At 38.5% G+C, this 20,521-nt stretch overlaps 1 protein-coding gene and 2 pseudogenes across 6 annotated transcripts in view; all 3 read right to left on the bottom strand.

The window, feature by feature from the left end:
• RNF149 (ring finger protein 149) overlaps window positions 1–15,820 on the bottom strand; it is a 37,042-nt gene extending 21,222 nt beyond the window's left edge. For all 6 annotated transcript variants that reach the window (XM_036224195.1, XM_016120774.2, XM_036224193.1 and 3 more), the window contains exons 1-4: window positions 15,192–15,820; window positions 6,064–6,314; window positions 5,079–5,147; window positions 1,332–1,414 (exon numbers count right to left, since the gene is read on the bottom strand). In XM_036224195.1, coding sequence (XP_036080088.1) covers window positions 1,332–1,414; window positions 5,079–5,147; window positions 6,064–6,314; window positions 15,192–15,648 — 860 coding nt within the window. In that variant the 5' untranslated portion in view covers window positions 15,649–15,820. The remainder of the gene's footprint in view (window positions 1–1,331; window positions 1,415–5,078; window positions 5,148–6,063; window positions 6,315–15,191) is intronic.
• On the bottom strand, window positions 1,035–1,153 carry LOC118605929 (annotated as a pseudogene).
• LOC118605663 lies at window positions 11,348–11,465 on the bottom strand (annotated as a pseudogene).
• Window positions 15,821–20,521: the final 4,701 nt, after the last annotated feature.

Consider the following 20,521-nt stretch of genomic DNA (forward strand, 5'->3'; position numbering starts at 1 on the left):
CAAAGGAATTATTTTATAAAAACATAAAAGAAATATGTTGGCAGTATTGGAGAATTTGTTCAATAAAGCACAGGAGAAAATGGGCAGGGAGCCAAAATCCCTAAGACCAGAAAATGTGCACATGTCACATATCTGCTCACAAGGGTCAAATACAAAACCCAGGTAAAATACAAAAATCAGGATATCTCTGATGCCATGAAATTAGCCTCAAGTTGCCTCTTTGTGCAGCATCCTAAACATTAAGTCAGAAAGATCTGCCCCCTAAACGAGCCTAGAGTAAAAATTCTTTTCTATTTTAATAATTTCCTATAGGACATAATCGACCTATAATGACCTCAATTCATTAAGTACTCATCACACCAATGCCCTCTAAATATCTGTAGATTTAAGTTATATTTTTATTCAGGAAACTTTAATTTTGTTATTCTGATTATTCATTTCCTTCACAATTATTGAGAATTTAACCTACTATAAAGTACTTATACATATACTAAAGTACTTAGCAAACATAATCATATATTAACTCGGTACTTGCTTCTACTAGGTGTGAAGTGTCATTAAAACTGATCAGACTTAAACATAATTTTTGTACAGCCTTCCACTAACAAAGCAACTCTTTTAAAGTTATCAAACTCTCCTTTAAAAAGGAAATATAACTTCTTGTTGCTGGAAAAAAAAAAAAAATCTCTAATGTACCTAGAGTAAGAGGAGGAATATTTATTTTATACAATCTCCAAAAGAACCCAAACCCAGGGAGCAAATAACAGCAAACCACTGTCTTCCCTTACTTACTTTCTGCCACCCTTTCTGGCCCTCTCACAATGCCTACACCTGTCATGCTTCAGTTTCCTTGCTCCTTACACAGCACACTTTTTAAAAAGCCAATCCATGACAAAGATATATAATGGATCTCAATAGTCACTTAGTTTCCTAAGCAAAGCAATTTATTTATTTATTTTTTTTAAGGCGACGCAACCCTTGGTTGACCTCATAGATTGCAAGGACCTTGTCACCTTACAATCCTTTACTTTTTAGGCCTACAGCACCTGGTCTTCCTGGGTGGTCTTCCACCCAAGTACTAACCAGGCCTGACCTTGCTTAGCTTCTGAGATCAGACGGGATTGGGCTCGTTCAGGGTAGCATGGCCGTAGACACAAAGCAATTTTAAAGCAGTACAATATAGGGGGGACTTGAAGGCTGGAAATGTCTTTTCTAAAGGATGAGATCATCATGATGTCATCACAATAGCAAGACTTTCATGTCATAAAGACATGAAAACCCTATTACTGGAAATCTGAAAGCTGTCAAGCAATGAGGTAACAAGAACATACTTGCATGGCAGAATTCTGATAACATCCTTTACTTTAAAATTTTCAATACACACTGCACAATTCTCAGCTTCAACATCAATTCCCTGTAAAAAGAAGAGGAAAGAGTTTACTAATCTGGGTATATAGTATATCCTCGTTAAAACAATGACGAATTCTAGCCCACGCTGGTACAACCTGGAACTAAACTCACAATTTTTACTCAGTAGTTACTTTTTACCACTATCAAGAGAATATTTAAAGAAACTGGCTGAAAATTTTTTAAAATTTCATTGTCTACCTAATCAGACATGAAAATTGTTTGCATACAAGACTAGTGTTCATGTTTTAAGGGCTTTAGAAATACAAATGCCTGCTTTACTATGCTAAGTTATTCTTCAAATTTAATCTTATAGAGAGAATGAATAACCAATAAGCTGCTTGTTTCCTGGAATTACCAAAAACAAAATCTATAGCACATTCATGAGAACTGGCGAAAGCACAGGTTACAACTTGCAAATGAGAAGATGCAAATGGCTAAGTATCTGTAATATTCACCTTCTTATGATAAAAATTACAAATTAAGTTATAGTTTTTCACCTATCAAATTAACAAAGGTAAAAAGAAACAAAAATCATAGGGAAGGAAGCCGTCTTGAGACAAAATTTCCACTTCTAAGAACCTATGGTTTATAGACCTTTTGGGGGGCAATCCCCACTTTCCTGAGTACCCCCCTAGATCTCCCTACCTGACCATATCCTATCAACCAAAGCAGGCAGGGCCAGAGTGGTCAGTTGATCAAGAAAGGCCAATGAGACTCTCATTCTCAGGATTCTGTAGATGGCTACAACTCAAGCAAGATAATTTTATGGAACTTGGCTACACCATACTTACATAATTATTAAAAAATATATTTAGCCATGTGCTTGACTTGTTAACAAGCCAGCAATCAAGAATGATTTCATAGACTTTTATCAAAGATTGTATTAAATGAACTTGATAACACTTAAAATTATATTGTAACTAAAGTAAATATCACGCATGAGTGATAAAATAACTTTTAAAGTCCCTGAAGGTTTACAAGCTTGTACATTACTGTGAATGTATAAGAAGAAAAATCAGAATACTGAAAATCCATGTTTATACCTCATGGACCATTTATTGATCCTCTTTTTTAAGCCATTAATTTGACAGCTTTTTAAAAAGTCTGTGGAAGCAGATTTTCAAAAATGTTCTGTATAGGAAGAGGATAGTATCAATTTATGTATGTTCTGAAAGACTCAATTCAGTAAATGATACATATGAATCTACGAATTCTTACATTTAAGAACTGTAATTTCCTGATAATGGAGAGTAGAAGACCCATCCAAGAGGAATATAAAACTACATGCTTGTTAAGTCACTGGCTATGTAGAATGCACGCGGTTTGTCACAGGCATTCACTGGAGACTCTCTTCCCTTGGATCTTTGATTTGTAAACTGAATGCAAACCTTAACCCATAAGATGGGAAATTTTTAAAAAACTTTTGGTGCATTTGCATGGAAAGACACCTTGCACAAACTCAACTATTACGACAATGCATTAGGGAAAGGATGGCAGCCAACAATACAATTCCAGGAGTATCTTAATATTAAAGCTATCACATAAACCATGAATATCAGATTCCCAAGTTCTCAAATCAAAGGTTTATAAATTAATGTGTTCAGTAGATGAGAGGAAATGATATCTAGCATAAGTGCAGTGCTTCTTTCTTTCTTTTTTTCTTTTTTTGGAAGGGAGACTAGAAGGTAGAATACAGTGTGGTTCAAAAACAGTGAGATAAAATGAATTATCAAAATGACTGAACCGAATCATAGCTATGTCAACATAGTTGTCATAGTTCGTGGTAAGATGCACTATTAAAAGAATAAACACTACTGTGTTAGCTACTCCTCTCATTTTAAGGAATCTACCCTCTAATGCTTGAGGGCCTCCCGCCATTATGAACAACACGTTATCTATCTAGACCAGGAAGTTCATGACTAATAGGCTACTTCAATGGAAACAAATGATCATCAACATCCTTCATCCTGGAAAGGCAACAGTACCTAAGGCAGAAATTTGGGAAAAATTAGCCAAAAATGTACAAGACAACACAAGATGTCATCTTTGTATTTGGATTCTGAACCCATTTTGGTGGTAGCCAACCAGTTGTGGCATGATTTATAATTCCTTGGATTATGCAAAGAGAAATGAACCCAAACATAGACTTGCAAGACATGGCCTGTATGAGAAGAGGAAGACCTCAAGAAAACGGCGAAAGGAATGCAAGAACAGAATGAAGTTAGGGAGACTGCAAAGGCCAATGTTGGTGCTGGCAAAAAGTGAGGTGGAGAATGCACAACAGAAGAAATAAAGATTTGTTCAGTGACATCCATGGTGATCAGATTTTTCATCTGAGAATTAATAAACTAAGAACTTTTTAAAAAAAGTTTCTTTTGTAAAAAAAAAAAATTTTAAAAAGTATCTTTAGAAACATCTTTTCTCTCTTCCACAAATCTCAATATCTTCTCTCTATAATTAAGGGCATCAGAGGGAAAGGACATGTCTCAGATTCAACAGAGAAGAATTTAAATTTTCAAGGGTCTGTGGTGGAGACCTTAAGTTCTTTATCTTCTTTTGTGTCATTGGGCCTGACCAACAGGTAGAATTTTCTTCGATAAGACATATCAGCCCTGTCCAGGATGGTAGCAACCAGCCAAAGTGGCTATTTGAGCATTTGAACGTAACTAGTGTGAAGGAGGAACTGAATTTTAAGTTAGTTTTTTTTTATGATTTTCAATAATATTATATTACCTTTACCATTTTATTTTTCATTTACCAAATGTCTTATGACTCCCAGTTTTGCATAATCTGTATATGTACAATGAAGACCTGAAGAGCATTTGTTATCTCCTGTTCTGCCTGTAACACTTTGCCATCTTCATCGTGCCTAATCAAGGTAACTCTCCCCCCCATCCTTGACTTACTAGTACTTGACTCAGTTGATGGCACTCTTCCTCCTTGAACCTTTTTCTTAAGTTTCAAGCATATAGTACATTGGTTAGGCATTTATATCATTTATAAAACAATCTCCCTAATTGCTCTTTCTCTCCTCTGGCTCTCCATCTAGCCATTACATTAATACTAACTGCATTCCCTATGCCGTGCTCTGCAGTGCTCCCTATCCCATGACTATCTATCAACTACTAATTTGTAATTTTTAACCCTTCACTCCTTTCTCCCAGTCCCTATCCCCCTTAACCCTCTGGCAGTCACCAGATTTTCCTCTATATTTGTGAGTGTTTTTAATTAGTTTGTTATTTTTGTTCCTTAGATTCCTTATATAAATGAAATCACATGGTATTTATCTTTCTCTGACTTATTTCATGCAGCATAACACCTAGGTCCATCCTATCACTGAAAATGGTAGGATTTCAATTTAATGGCTGAGTAATAGTCCACTGCATATATGAATTTTAAGTTTAGTTGTACGTAAATTAATTTAAATTCAATTGCCCATATGTAAATTCAAAAAGCACAGGTCTGAAAGGCTCGTTGCATACTGCTGACAAGACTGCGTTAAAGTAAACACATATAAAAGGTAGTACTATCTCAAATGAGCCAAAACTCCACATGTTCGATACTGTGAATTTAATGAATTGGAAAACATTACTTAGACATGCAGACATACAGTCTAGTCTAAACCAAACTAAAAAACAAAAACAAAAACAAAACCATAAAAGTGGTACCTTTTCTCCATGCTTTATAGTATGAAGTGGAAGCTGGCCAATAACTTTCTTGGTTTCTTTTCTATGGCTCTTAGAAAGGAAAAAAATACATATCATAATTGAGAATTTTATGTTAAATCACTATTTTTAAAAAATCAGGTAAGAAAGCTGGTAGGAAAAATTAATTTAAAAGGCAAAGTTAAATGATTACAATGGAAATAACTTTAAGAATTACTATATAAATCTTAATGTATAAAACAAGCCACATATAACTTTAAGAGCTGCTTGATCAAGAATACTTATTTTCCATTTCATGTCTGAAAGAGAACCCAATTCCAACTCTTATGTTTAAATACTGGCAAGAAAGTAGTAACCCAAGGATGGGGCCACCACATGCTGATCTATTAACACCTAAAAGGTAAGAGGTTTCCTAGTCATCGGGTAGATAGTGACTCCGAAATGACTGACCACAGCCACAAAGCCAGGAAGGGCAACTTTTCAAGACAACAGAGTTGAGTGTGAAATTCAAAAGGCCTGCCTTTGGGAGCCTCCGCTCCTCACCTGTCCTCCTCTTAGCTATTACCGAGACAGTGTCTCTCTGCAGATAAATGACTTTGAAAGTTGCTCCACATAGAGAGACAAAAAACGCCCTCCCACTCAGCTCATTGTCTTGGGGCCCTTGGCCCTCTTTATAAACACAGAACCAGGTCCCCTCTACCTTACGTCTGCCATTCCTTTATATCTGGAAAAGGACAAAGAGGGTATCTGCAGGAGTAAAATATACAAAAAGTGACCCAGATTTAAAGGTATCTAATTTATCAAAGAACAAAAAATTTAAAATATTCTAATTAAGAACATTTTCAGAAAGATTGTATTGATGTTTAAATATCAATAAGTGAAAATGAAATTAAGAATAGAGTTCAATATAACTTCAAGCAATATATATGGGAAAACTTACAAAATATCTTTTAAAAAGTAAAGTTAAAAAGAGTTAATTCATAATTACCTGACTTCCAAACTGTGAGCCAGTATACAGGAAACGCTGTATATAGTAAAATATTAGCCAGGCTAATGAGATGATCATCATGGTGATGAAGGCGATGGCTACAAACACCACAGACTGCCCACTGATGAACTCCTGTACGTGACGGGCGCCAACCTCTATGGTCATCTTGACTGAAATTCCTTTTTGCACCAGATCCAAAATTTCCTTTCCTTTTGGGTAGCTAACCATAATGACCACTATACTTCCTGTTCCTGTAAGAAAGAACAAAGAAATTAACATAAAGAACATAAAATAAGATAGTTAAGAGAAACAGGAGAACACTATGACTCATCCATGCATATGTCTGAAAACTTAAGTAAAATGGATAATTTTTAAGGAAAACATTAGTTACCAAAATTGGTCCCAACAAAGAAAACAGACTGATAACATGAGAAGTAGAACAAATCACTAAGAACTACCTCCCCCAAAACAGGAGCCCCGACTCAGTTTCACAGACGAATTTTACCACCAAACCTTTTAAGGACAAATAACACCAATGATATTTAAATAATTCCGCAGATTAAAAAAAAAAAAGTTTTAAAATAATTTCTAAGATAATAAAACCAAACATGGTAAAGAAAAACAAAAGAACCATACCGACAAATTTCACTTATAAATGTTAACATAACGTATAAATCATGCCCCATTACACTCAGGGAGACAATCTGAGCATTTCTATTGTCACTATCATTTCACATTTCTCTGAAGGTATGAGCAGACATAAGACATACACACACACACGCACACATAAGACCCTATCTATGTATAAATAACCATAAAATAATAGGATTTTTAATATCTTAAAAATGCTGCTTCTAAAAAAAGGCTGCTTCTGAAATTCATTCACTTTGGGGAAATCAAGAATGACTGGGAAAACTTTTTAAACAGTAAAACCTGGACTAGCTTTTATATTTAAAGTAATTAAAATATTGTGATAGTAACACAAAAATGATAAGAATAATGGGACAGGAAAAAAAGTCCAGAAATTAGACCCAAATACCTCAAAGAATTTAGTAAAAGATAAAAGAGCAATTTCAAATCAATGGGGTAAAATGGATTATTAAAAAACAGTGTGGAAGCAACTGGGTTATCATCTGAGGGGGTAGAAAAAAGCTGTATCACCTCACAACTTGCGCCCAAATAAATGCCAACTAAATCAAAGATTTAAATATGTAAGGAAGAGGAAATACAGAAGAGCCAGAAGAAACATGGTGGTTTAAAAATAAGTAATAGTGAAGAAAAACCATTCAAAGCACAAAAACCCACCTCAGAATTAAGGAAGGAAGGAAGGACGGAAGGATGGAAGGACAGACGGAAGGAAGGAAGGAAGAAGAAAAAAAAGAGATTTGACGAAGGAAGGAAGGAAGGAAGGACGGAAGGATGGAAGGACAGACGGAAGGAAGGAAGGAAGAAGAAAAAAAGAGATTTGACGAAGGAAGGAAGGAAGGAAGGAAGGAAGGAAGGAAGGAAGGAAGGAAGGAAGGAAGGAAGGAAGGAAAGAGATTTGACCAACCACATAAAAATGAAAATTTTCTGCATGGCTAAAAGAGCGCAAAAATCAAGGCATCAAGAAAGATCATAAAAGCAAATGGCCAATGGAGAAAAATACATGTAACATAACAAAGACACAAAATTAATTTCCTATTTGAAAAGGAGTAGAAAAACAAAGGAAACGAAGTCAGTTTGCAGAAAGGAAAATACAATTGAGTTTTATTTTTTTAAATAGCAGGTTTAGTGAGATATTAATACGCCATAAACTTCACCCTTTTAAAGAATACAAGTCAGTGGATTTAGTATAGTCACAGAGGTTATGAAATCATCACCACTATCTAATTCCATAACATTTATCACATCCCGCAAAAGAAATGCTGTACCTATTAGTGGTCGCTCTCCAAGAAATGGATTTTAAACAAGAAAAGTCATGGTACAAAAGAAAACATTATACCTATAAGACAGCAAAGGTCAAAGAGTTTGATTCACTATACTAGCTGGCAAGAGTGAGCACAAATCTGCGCTCCAGCACACTTCTGGGGAGTGAATTACTACCATCTGGTATGGAGGGCAATGGCTATCAAAAAAATTGTAAACAAACACATCTCTCTTGATCCAGAGATTCTATATCCAAGAGCTTAATTGCACAGACATACATATAAATGTATATGTGAGGTATCTATAAAAATATCGATTGCCAATTTTTCTCCTAAGCTTTTGCTAATAACAATACACACATACAAGAGTAAGAGTTCTATAAATCACAGCCATGTATACAAACTGAGGCAGCAGCTGTCAATACTGACAGTACTCGACAGGTGAAAAAAAAAGCAACACATAAAAATGTATGGACAAGAAATCTGTATAGTCACAACACAAACCACGTCTGGAAGGCCACCCCTAGAGGCTGGGGACCCTGACCGCTTCTGCTAGAGGAGCTTAAAACCTCGTGATAGCACTATTTTGTCATAGAGAAATTTTACTTATACAAATCTACTGTGGCCCTCAGCCAGTGGGATTTAGTTACTGAAACACCAGAAGGGCACTCTTCTAAGGTGGCTCCTGTCTGGAAGCCAATCCTATGACCTGGGCCTATAAGTGTCACTTAGCAAGAACTGAAGTTGTCTGAGCTCTCACACAATCTCCATGTCATCATAGGGAGATGGGATACAGAGTAAGGCATTTCCTGCCTTAAGGAAAATAAACATCTAGTAGCTAAGAAAGACAAGTATAGAAATAATTATGATAGTTATGCCACTTATAATTACATGGCACTTCACAAACTGAAAGCCTTTTTTTTACAAACCTCCTCTCTGTGGAAATTTTCAGCAACATACTAAAGTAGGAAGACGAGTATAATAAACTCCATGTACCTGCCTCAGTTAAGAACTTTTATACAGAACACAAAACTGTCTATGCCATGCTTACAGCTATATCTGGTACTGATATAACATCCTCTGTGGCATCATGGGAAAAAACAACTTTGAAGCACTTTCACATTTATTATCTCACTTGAAGCGGAAAGAGGCCACATTATCATTTTATAGATGAGGGCTCTCGGAAGTTTTAAGAGCTGGTAGGTATCGTATACAACCTGGAAAAGCCACTTCTAAAAGACTGAGCACCTGCCACCTCATGGGGGGACCCTTGAGGCTTCTGAGCGCAGACTGGGTTCAAATGTCACTCTGTTACCACTGTCTGAGTCTGGAAAATCTGTCCTCAGTATTTCTTCTGCTATAAAATGGAGATAAGAATTTTTCCATTTTGGACACTCACTTGTTTACTAAGAAAGTGGAGCACAAAAAGCTGCAGAAATGAAGTGATAACTTTTGTCTGCGGTGGAGGCAGGGGGCTCTTTCCCTGGGAAGTGCATCTGAGCTACGTCTTGGAGGACAGGAAAGTTTACCAAGCAAAGGAATGGAGGCTTTCTAGGCTGTGAAACCATTACAAAAACATACACCCGAAATGGTGACTAGTACAGCTTAGTTAGTGACTAATATATACATAATCTCATTATCCTCAAGTAACTCCCACAGAAGCTGGCGCATAATGTGTAATGTTTTTTTGAATGAATGAATGAATGAATGAATGAATAAGAGGTAGAAGATGAACTGAGAGAGGTTCTTGAACATCTAAAAATCTCAAGTGGGGGAGAGACGGGTCAACTGACACATAGTGATCACCAATCAGAAGAATATCCTGAATTGAAACCACTTGTCATATAAATCTGAAACTTTTCACCTAGGAAGTTAATCTTAAGTTTACTGAGTTAAAGAAATCACTTCAAAAAACTCTTGTGCCTAGGATAAAAGCTAAACTGTTTGCTGTACATACTGTAATTACAGCAGCCAGACTACTTCTGGGAGCTACTTTAAATTAATAAAACTCAGGATGAAGACTCATGCAACCCTGTGATTTGCTTTTCTAGGACATTTTTGGGGATGCATAAGAGAGAGGGCAGTTGAGTAAAAAATGCCTGAGCTCGGTGTCACTGCAAGCACAGTCCCAAGGGTGCTGGCCCTGTCAACCTAGAGAGCCTTCCTTAGTAGCACATGATGGTACATCACAGCTTTTTTCCCAAACTTACGACTGGATTTCTTCACAAAAGGCACACACATTCAAAACACTTGGGAAATGTGAGAAAGTCTTTAGAATAATTTTTCTTGCCTAGGTGTTAACACTGCTATAGCAATCACGTTTGACTAAAAAAAAAAGGGTCACCTGCACAACAATACCCCTTCCTTCCCCAAAGAACCTACACTCCCATCAGACAGGAGAGCTCCTGGAGGCAGTTAGTTTTATTTATGCCTTACACTTAACTCAAAGTCTCTGCACACAATACACAATCGAAATCTTACCTGTTAAATAATAGTATAGTATTCTTTAGCAAGCCAAATTTTCCATAAAACTCTTCCATACCAAAAAAAAAAATCAACTGTATTTGTTTCCTTTCAAATTTGTGTTCCCCTTACCACCTTGTCAAAAACAAATACAAACATATTTTTAAATATCTTAGTCAACAGCTTCAAAAATCTAGAGGTTGACATTTGAGTCTAGTGTACCATTTCTCCTCCCAAGAAAACTATTTAAAGTAGACTTCAACATTCTCTTGAAGGAGATGGGAACTACTAAAATATTTAAAGTAGTGGATTAGATTTCTGTTCTAGAAAACTAATTCGGGCAGCAAGAAATACATTTTAAAGTTCCAGTAAAAGAATCTATTAACTTTTGGGTTTTCTTTTTTCCAATAATTTAATTTCCATACTTTCTACCTTTTTCCCCACAACCTAGAGAATTCCTGGCTAAATCGTTAAGATTCAGCACAAGCTCAACCTAAGGCTTTCCAGCACCACCCATCCCCCTCTTTGAGTAGGTAATGAATCGAAGCCTATTAGATATTTCTTTTTATACACCTACTACAATTTCTTTATAGGTCTCCCTCACTAGACCAGTACCACCTGTTTTTATTAGTTTTTATAGCTTCAGCATCACAGTGATGACCCACAGAAGGATTTCTAAATGAATCTATCTGAAAAATTGGCATATCTTCTAGTATTATAGTTGAAATGATCCAAAATAAGGAGAATATAATGGACTCCTGTGCAGGGGAATTGGTACACTAAATAGGAATGTGAATGTCTCCGTAACCCAAAGCTATTATACATAATACTTTCATAGGTGGCTAGGGTGAGTGAAAAGGACCGCAAAATAAATTTAATTCTCTTCTTGCGATTTAAAAAAAAAAAAAAATTAACTCCTACAGCACCTGGTATTCCTAGACGGTCTCCCATCCAAGGAATAACCAGGCCCGACCCTGCTTATCTTCCAAGATCAGATGAGATCAGCACATTCAGGGTGGCACGGCTGTAGACTCTTCTTGTAATTTTAAATTATGTTTTGGATAATTGGGTTTGCTCAAAAATATTTTGTTTGTTGAATATACTACTCAACAGTCTTACCGAGAACTCTTTGCAGTTTTCCTAAATGCATTACTTTATCTCAGACCTTCAGCCTTTTGCAGTGCTAATTCCACCACCCAGAATGTCCTATAGCCATCCACCCCTACCACACACCACATTTACCCAGAGACAACTTCTCCAACTTGTCCTTCGAAACGCAATCTTTCCATGAACTATCCCTGGTTACTTCCACCTTCTGAGGCTGCCAGGTGCCATTTATCTTCCTATAGCACTAAAATATATTCCAAATTAAAATCTGAATTTTTAGATCATTTGTGGAAATGAGCATTAAAGATCATCGAGAATTTATTATTCATAAAAGACTATTCTCCATGCTCTGCAAATACAAAATACACATTTCTCTTAAGGTCAGGGGCTTCTTACACATCTTTGGCATCCCCCCTCCCACCTGAACTCTGGCCCCTTCGCCAAGATTTCAGCTAAAGAATCACCCTATTTATTAATCGAAAGTAACTACACTAAGGCCAACTCTATAAAAGCTTTCATTTTCATTATTTTACTTATATCAACTTTTACCCGTCTTGTTGAAACTAACTTCTAGTAATCTTTGCAATCTCCAGATTAGATGTCCGTCCTTCTTTTACGCTTCCTAAGCACTTGTGCACATAATTCTGTCAAGGTCCAAATTATACTGTCTGGAAAGTTCTGTTTCTCACTCCCACTAGGCCTCAAACTCCTCAAAGGCAGGCATGTGTCCTATGCATTTCTGTCCCTAAGAAAGCACAATACTTGGCTCATTATCTGTCTGCTAAAGGGTATCAACTCTGGGCATTATTATTTAGTGTTAAGAGTCCTTACAGCTGTTCTGACAGAACATCATTTTAAAGTCGTTATTTATTTCAGAGCCACAATAAAATACTGATATATCCAAATACTGTATACCAGATTCTAACAGAGTCAAACAACAGGTTTAAGGAGAAATTCTACCTAAGACTCTTACAATTCAACTTTACAAGCAGCCATCTCTACCTATCTTGTAGAACACCAGCGTAACAGAGGGACATGGAGCAGTGCTGAATCTGAGGTTTTTACTGATTCTAGGCACATTCTGGAAAAATACAGGAAACCTAGGTCTGAGGTACCCTCGAGGTTCTGTGTAACATTTCAAATTCATGTATATCAAAGCTGGTTCCTCTTCTGACTTTCACATTCATTCCATTCTTAATTCTATTCCAGTCTCAAAAAGTCATACATTTGTACCCTTGTCTCCAATTGGGCCAAGTTCTATGTGGATCATTCTTTTCTATCTCTACAGTCACCACTATAGAACTGGCCCTTTTACGTCTACCTGTACTAGGCAACTGTTCTAACCGGATTCTGTTTCCAGCTTTTCCTCTGTGTAACCCATTAGTCACAATGCTACCAAATTATCTTTTAAATCAATAGTTCAAAAAGTTGGATGATTTTGTCACCTTCTCTCCCCCTGGGCACTGGCAATATCTGGACACATTTTCAGCTGTCACAACTGTGCCTAGATTCTAATAGGTCGAAGCCAAGGATGTTGTAAAACATCCTATAATACACAGACAGCCCCACCCCACAACAAGGAATGAGCTGGCCATACATCACCTTGTTATATGGGCCAGTCATTTAAATTCTCAATGTCAGTTTCCCCACTGGTAAAATGGGGTTAAAATACCAACTTTAAAGGGCTGTCAGGAGGATTGACTGAGCTGCTGTATAGAGAACACCCAGTACAGTGCCTATGTACTGGGTACTTATACACATTTTTAAAAAATTGCTGTTACTTTTGTCTTTTTTCCTCAAGAATAATTATTCTCACAGTCAAAAGGCTAGAACGAACACTGATAATGGGAACAGAAGCTCATGAGAAGAGAATTTAAAATAAACACTCATGAGGTGTTTTTCTGGGCCTGGATAAACTATGTTAATAACACAAGCAAGGTCAATGAACCACAGTTAAATCAAGTGCTCTTGAGCCTGGAAAAGATGTCAGCATCATTATCAAAAAATGCAGTGAACAGACTTAGAAAATTTTAGGTTGATGAGTCTGCCATTGGAAAGAAAAAAATCTATATTAAGATGTTGTACACTGAGAAGTTATTGCAAGGAGCCAGAATCAGAGATTCCTGACACACTAACCTTTTTTCTTCAACAGAACTATCAAATTTGGGAAACAGTAGCAAAAGGCTGTATCTGGAGTGCTAGGTGAAATCTGACAGGATTTTTCATGAGAGTCCTGTGGAAACATGGCTTTGGTACCATGACAATTGGGTAGATTTGTAATCATAGGAATAATTGCACCAATGTTATCACATGGACATCTGTTTCCTATCCACTCCAAACCCACCTCTCCTTTCTGTTGCAACTGAGAAATTTTCTCTCTGCTATGAGACCAGCCCCTGCACAAGTATTCTGGACACAGCCTCTCCTGCCTTCTCAAAGGCCTGACTCAGTTTCCTCTTCTCTATTCTGACCTCCACCAGATCATTTCCATCCAATTTCAAATATGCCTCACCATCATCTACCTTTCCCCCTCCCTGGCGCCTACAGTTTCTGCCCAATTCTCAGCACCTCCCTAACCCTCCCAAGTCAACCTTCCTCACCTCCCAAATGACTGCTAAAATAGGCCAAATTCAGTCACTTTTCTGTCCTCATTTTACTATTAGATTCCAAACTTGCATTCAGGAAACCAAAACAGAAAAGACAAAAGTATGGGGAAGATAAAAAAAGACTTACGACTTGCAGCAGCAGAAACTTTAAAAAGATTTTAACACTAAGTTTAGAGTTACAAACTTAGAAGACAGAACAGAATACATTCTCTGCTGTTGTACTGATGGTACAGCACTCGAGTTCGGTTGAGGATGAGCTCCTACAAAATAGGACTTTTAAACTATCATTACTGCTGGCTCCTCTGGAATACATGACTGTATGAAGGCTCACCTGGCAATGAGCAAGGTCATTTCTTGAATGAACACAGCTTTAAAAATTTTATCTAAACTCAAGACTAAACGAACATGATTGGCAGTCGAGCCACTATTATAACCCGATAGCTAGTCAGCTAAACAACATGCCCGAATTTAAATCCAAGCTTTCTGACCCGAGTTAAATCCAGATTTTCTGACTCACAGTTTGGAGTATTCAAATATGTTTTGCGAAAGTCCAGAAACCATAGTGCCACCAAGCCACCACTATACTCCAGTGAAGGACTGCCAGACCCTTGAGTGTGCTGGAAAAGAGCTTCGGTTCCTACCCTAACAGATTCTGAAAGATGCTGAGTGGAAAGGGACCCATGCTAAACTATCATGAGACTCCGGGCTAGAACCACACTCCTGCTTCTGCGGGTTTTAATTTCCTCCGTTCTCCCCATTGCCCTCCCCCGGAGGGCATCTCCCTTCACCTGAAGGGCCTAAGGCCAAATTCTAATCTGGTCGAGGCTGGCCTTCTTCCTAACAGCACCCCAGGGGGCACTCGGGGCAAATCCAGTGCACAGTTCCTGACCTCCAGGGGCTATCAAAGTCGCGCCACCCCCCACCCCACCCCGCTTCCGGAATATACTCCCCACCCCGCAGGGATCCAGTGGAGGTCGAGAAGGCCGTCGACCATGACCACAAGGCAAAAAAACACCCCCCTCCGCCGCCCCCGGCCCCGGCTTACCCGCGTGTGACATAGGAGCAGTGAGGTTCCCGTGGCGCTCCTCGTTGTAAACCACCACGGCCGAGGCGTTCCGCCGCGCCGCCACCAACACCTTGTCCTTGAAGTTGCAGCCCCCGCGCGCCACCAGGGCGACCCAGGGCGCGGTCCCCCCGCCGCCGGGCAGGGGCACGAAGAAGCGCGTGTCGGGCGAGCAGCCCTCGGGGTCGTGGTCCGCCGCGCGCGGGACGCCCACTAGGCCCAGCGCGCTCTCCTTGGGAGAGCTGTCGCCGAAGCGGCCGCTCTCTGCGACGCTCCGCACAGTCTGGTTCGTGCGCGGGTCCCTGTACTCTGTGGTCACCACGGCCGAGTACCACTCGAGCGCCCGGCCCCGGGCCCCGGGTGCGCACAGGGCCAAGGCCAGCAACGCCAGCGCGCCCCGGGGCCCGCAGTCGGCCTCGGGCAGCCGCCGCCGCGCCATGGCCCCGCCGCCTGGCTCACGAGGAGCTGGGCGGGACAGAGGCTGGGCGATTCCCAGGTGCCAGAGGACACGCGCGTTGTGAAGACACCGAGGAGCGCGGAGAAGCGAGCACAGCCACCGAGCCCGGGAAATGCAAGGCAGGCGGTGGGCGGGGCCACGGCGCACGCGCACCTGGCGGAGCAGCGGACGGGGCTCCGGGCCCCTCCCAGCTCCGGTGAGGTGCCCGCGGGCCGGAACCAGCCGGCGGAGGAGAGGGTGCGAGCAGCCCGGGCGGTGTTTGCGCTCGCCAGGCCCTATGCCGAGTTTGTGCAAGAGGACCTCTGGCGTCCCAGAACCCGGGGAGGTGACCTCCAGAAAAACGGGAAGCTTCTCCGCTAGGCGTGGGCGTGCGATTGTGTAAAATTACTTAGCGGATGTCTGTGAAGAATTTACTGTGCTAGGCACACGGAGAAAGCCTTGCTCATCTAAAACAGTTAAAAATCCGATTTAAAAAACAATCCAAAGCTACACCCATGTTTTCCAGATATCCTTTGTTACTACTTTTGGAATGCTATTCGATTCCTTAACCTAAGGGCTTTTCTCAAGTACTATAGTTTTTAAATAAGTGTATCAAACATGAATTGTACAATAAGTAAATAAAAAAAAAGGATTTGTTGTTTGGATGATGTAAATACTGGGTGATAGTCAATATATTCCTGCTGTGGATACAAAGCCTTACTGCTGCAGGAAAAGTTAAGAAATAACTGACTCATCTTTGTACAAGAATCTAATTGTAGGAAGTAGGTGTTGTCACTCAAACGAGCTGTTTTTGTTGGGCCTTAAACTCTCTCACCTTTCCTCTTTGTTACCAGTCTTGTTTGGACTGCATTTTTAAAACTGTGCTCCAAAATGCAGTCTGGCCCACAATCTGTAAGTTTTTCTTGAAGTTGGAGGCTCCTCTCCCTTTTCCATCAGGAAACTAGTTTTAAAAGCCTGAAAGGAACCCAGGCTTAAAGTTTCCCCTGTCCCAGGCCTAGAATAAGAGATATAAAGCATGGTGGTCATGGCAGGCTAGGGGACAGGTCCTGGGACCACCACTGTGTGCTCCGGCAAAACAAATACTCTGTCCCCACAACAAGCCTTTGCGGTTTCAGGCTGTGTTTTGCAAATTCATTTCCTTCTTCCTGAAATCCTTCTGCTCCTGGCTCTTGTCCTGCAAACACCAACTTAGTCTTCACTTTTTAACTCAAAAGCTGTATTTTCTGTGAAAGCTTCACCAATTCCTAAAAGCAAACAGGCAGTCTCCTAGTTCCCATGTTGCTCATGTGCAGATTGTGCTTACTTGTTAGTGTTGGACTGGCAGTACTGTTTTCCAAATACAGTTTTTAGCCTTCTTATAATACTGTAAGTTTCCTGAGGGCCAGGATTGTGTCTTTGCTATTTCCATGAGCCTACCTCAGCTAGTAGTGTCAATGTTTGTTAAATAAACAAAATACTCTTTTTATTGGAGCTTGTTCAGAGAAGTCCAACAGGCTACAGGCTTAGAGCTTGAACCCTCTGTTTTTGTTTTTCATTACCAGTTCCAGGCCTCAGCTGGTTCCCTCACAATCCAAAACTGTTACCTCTGACTCAGACCCCGAAGGCCTTCATCTCCTATACCAGCTACCATGTGCCACTTGGTCTCTTCAATTCCCCTTACCTACTGTCCCAGAAGAAAAGCTGATAGGCCTCACCCCATCACACTCTTTATGCAGGGGGTTGGGGGTAAGGCAGGTGTCATTATCTTTTCTTTTAATAGTTTTATTATGGAAAATTTCAAGTGTTTCCAAAAGTAGAGAGACTAGTATAATGAAGTTTTATGCACTTATAACTTAGATTCAACAATGATCAACTCATGGCTAGTTTCATTTTAAGTATATCCCAGCCACTTCCATTTGCCTCTATTATGTTATTTTGAAGGATATCCTAGACATTGAGAGGCAGCAGAGTTTACCACCCCCAAATATGCCTTTTGAGGATATTGATCATTTTAGGCTGGTTATTTTTAAGAAACAAAAACCTCAGAAAAAAAACTTTGACACCCTTTTCCCCTTTACCTGCCTAAAGGAATTCAAATAAAAAAACCTGCTTCAGGAAAGGAACTCCAGCAGATTTACCTCAGCAAGTAAGAATTAAGTATAGCAGAGAGGGAAGATTCAAGCAAATCTCTTTGTTGAACTCCTGTCCTACTGTTTCTGGGTGGCCTGGCAAGAATTTGTTTACCACACGTTTGCCCTTTCTCATCTACCTGTGAATTGCCTGCTTTCCCTTTGAAATCCCAGACCCTTGGCTCCAGGTCCTTTGAGTTGAGGCATATAAATCTCAACTGCCCAGTGTTCCTGGGTCTCACATTCTTTGGCAGCTCTCATAGGTGCATATATAATATATTTGTTAATTTTCTCCTGTTAATCTGTCTCATGTTAATTTGAATATTAGTCCAGTCATAAGAATTTAGAAGGATAGAAAGAAAACTACAAATTTCCCAATTATCTCCTGAATACTATTTTACATTTAGTTAATTTGCATCAGGGTTCAAACAATCACATGTTGCAATTGGTTGAGGTGTCTCACAAGTTTCCTTTATTCCGTTATTCATAGTTTTTTTTTCTTTTCTATTTTTTTAAATTGGATGATTTATTCTATATAATTTCCCACATTCTGTAGTTGGCTGATTGCATCAGCTAGTGACAATTTAGCATATTTCTCTATCCCCTGTATTTTCTGTAAACTGGTGGTTAGGTCAAGTGGTCTGATCTGATTCATAGATGGTGCTGGGTACTTCCATCAGGAAACACATCATGTTGAGGTGGCTTTCTTTTCTGTAATGTTATTGGCCATTAATGATCATAACCTAAATCTATTATTTCTTTAAGGGTTTAGAAAATGGCAATATTCTATTCCTATCATTCCTTTTTTATTTGCTGGAATATTTAAAGAGAAACTACTTGTTGCCTAAAAGGGGTTACCTTGAGGTCCAATTTGTATAGTAGCGCCAGGTTAAATGTTTCTTTTTTTTTATCAGTTTTCAAAATAATAAATTCTTAACTCCCTACAAAGATTCGATCCTTCACCGTTATCTTTTCGAAGCCCAAATTCTCCCATCAATGGACTTTTTAGATACCTTCCTTGTGTTCTGAAGTCAGCCATTTCTCTAGGGAACTTTTTTGGGGATAGGGAATGCTTTTTTTTAGAGACTATAATCTGTTCCCTGGCTTTAAAAAAATAATTATTATAAACAATACATGTTCATTGTAAAAGAAAAAAGATCAGAAGATATAGAGAAATTGAAAGAAAATAAAAATGTCATAATTATTCCAGAGAAATAATGTCAAATTTTGGTAAATCACATTCCATTCTTTTTTCTACATCTCTATAAATATTTTTTAAATGACAAAATACAAGGCATATTGTTTATTTGCCTTTTAAAAACTCAGCTAAATCTCATGAACTTTTTTCTATACCATGAATGCACTTCTCCAAGATCATTTAAATGACTACACGGTATTTCATCATTTGAAAGCAGCAGTTTTTATAATAGATTCCTGTTTTTGGACTTACAAGTTGTTTTTTATTTTTTCATATTATAAATAAAAATTAATGATATAGAAATTTTTACAAAATTTTTCATAATACCATATTATAATATTTAAAATAGATCAATATATATCAATGAAAATTTGCATTTATTTAATTCTTACCCCATAGGATCACTTCCTAATAGTGAAATTACTGGACCTAAGGATAAGCACAATAAAAAAATTCTTTTTAATGTAATAGTCTCATGATTCAAACTTCAGAGATTACAAATACAGTATAGTTTTTGCAATCCTTGTCCCAGCTACCCCACACCGAGAAACCAGTGTTACTAGTTTCTTGCTGATTGTTTCAATATGACCAATTTTATAATTATACAAATTAATTTATATATCTACTTTTCATTCCTTTTTCTTTCTACAAGTGGTCAAATATTGTAACCTACTTTATATCTTGCATTTTTCACCTATTTATTTGTTGAAGATCTTTGCATAATGATTCATAAAGAGCAAGTTTCCTTAGGCTATATAGTGTCTCGGATGAATGTTCCATCTATTTAACCAGTCTCCAACTCATGAATATTTCAGTTTTGCCATTACAGACAATTTTTCAATAAATAACCTTACCCATATGCCTGTTTATACATTTGTCTAAAGGATAGATTTCTAGAAGTGAAATTGGTGGGTGCAGAGGTTAGTGCATTTGTAATTTGGATAGATATTGTCAAAAGGCTCCCCCACAGAGGTTTTACCAAATTCTGTTCTTCCAATGTAGTGTGTTAGCAAACTTTTCAACCTTTGCCAATCTGACTGGCGAATAATATAATGGTTTTATTTGGGTATGCATCATTCTATTGCTTTTTATTCAAATTGACCCCCTTTTCCCTTTTTATTTTGCTCTTGATCATTACTGGGAAAGAGATGAGGTATTTTTAAAAATAGCAAATATAGGAAAGTTCTCAGTTATTTTGTTCCTACTCCTTGATAATTGTTAAATCGGTGGTTCTTACCTTGGTTGTACCTACAAATCTCCTGGGCTGCTTTTTAAAAATAGCAAGGCCGAAACTATTGTATATTTACAATGGTAAATACGTGACATTATGCATTTGGCGAAACCACAGAACTGTGTAATTCAAAGGACGAACCCTAATATAAACTATGGACTTTAGTTAGTAATATCGTACTAATATTCACCAATTCATCAGTGTTCAGCAGTTGTATAAATATACCATACCAATGCATGATATTAATAGCAGGGGAGCCGTGAGGGCTGGAGGGTGGGGGTGAGGGAGACATGGGAACTCTTTGTACTTACTGTTCAA

The sequence above is a fragment of the Rousettus aegyptiacus genome, unplaced genomic scaffold, assembly GCF_014176215.1.
Source record: "Rousettus aegyptiacus isolate mRouAeg1 unplaced genomic scaffold, mRouAeg1.p scaffold_m13_p_7, whole genome shotgun sequence".
Lineage (NCBI taxonomy): Eukaryota > Metazoa > Chordata > Mammalia > Chiroptera > Pteropodidae > Rousettus > Rousettus aegyptiacus.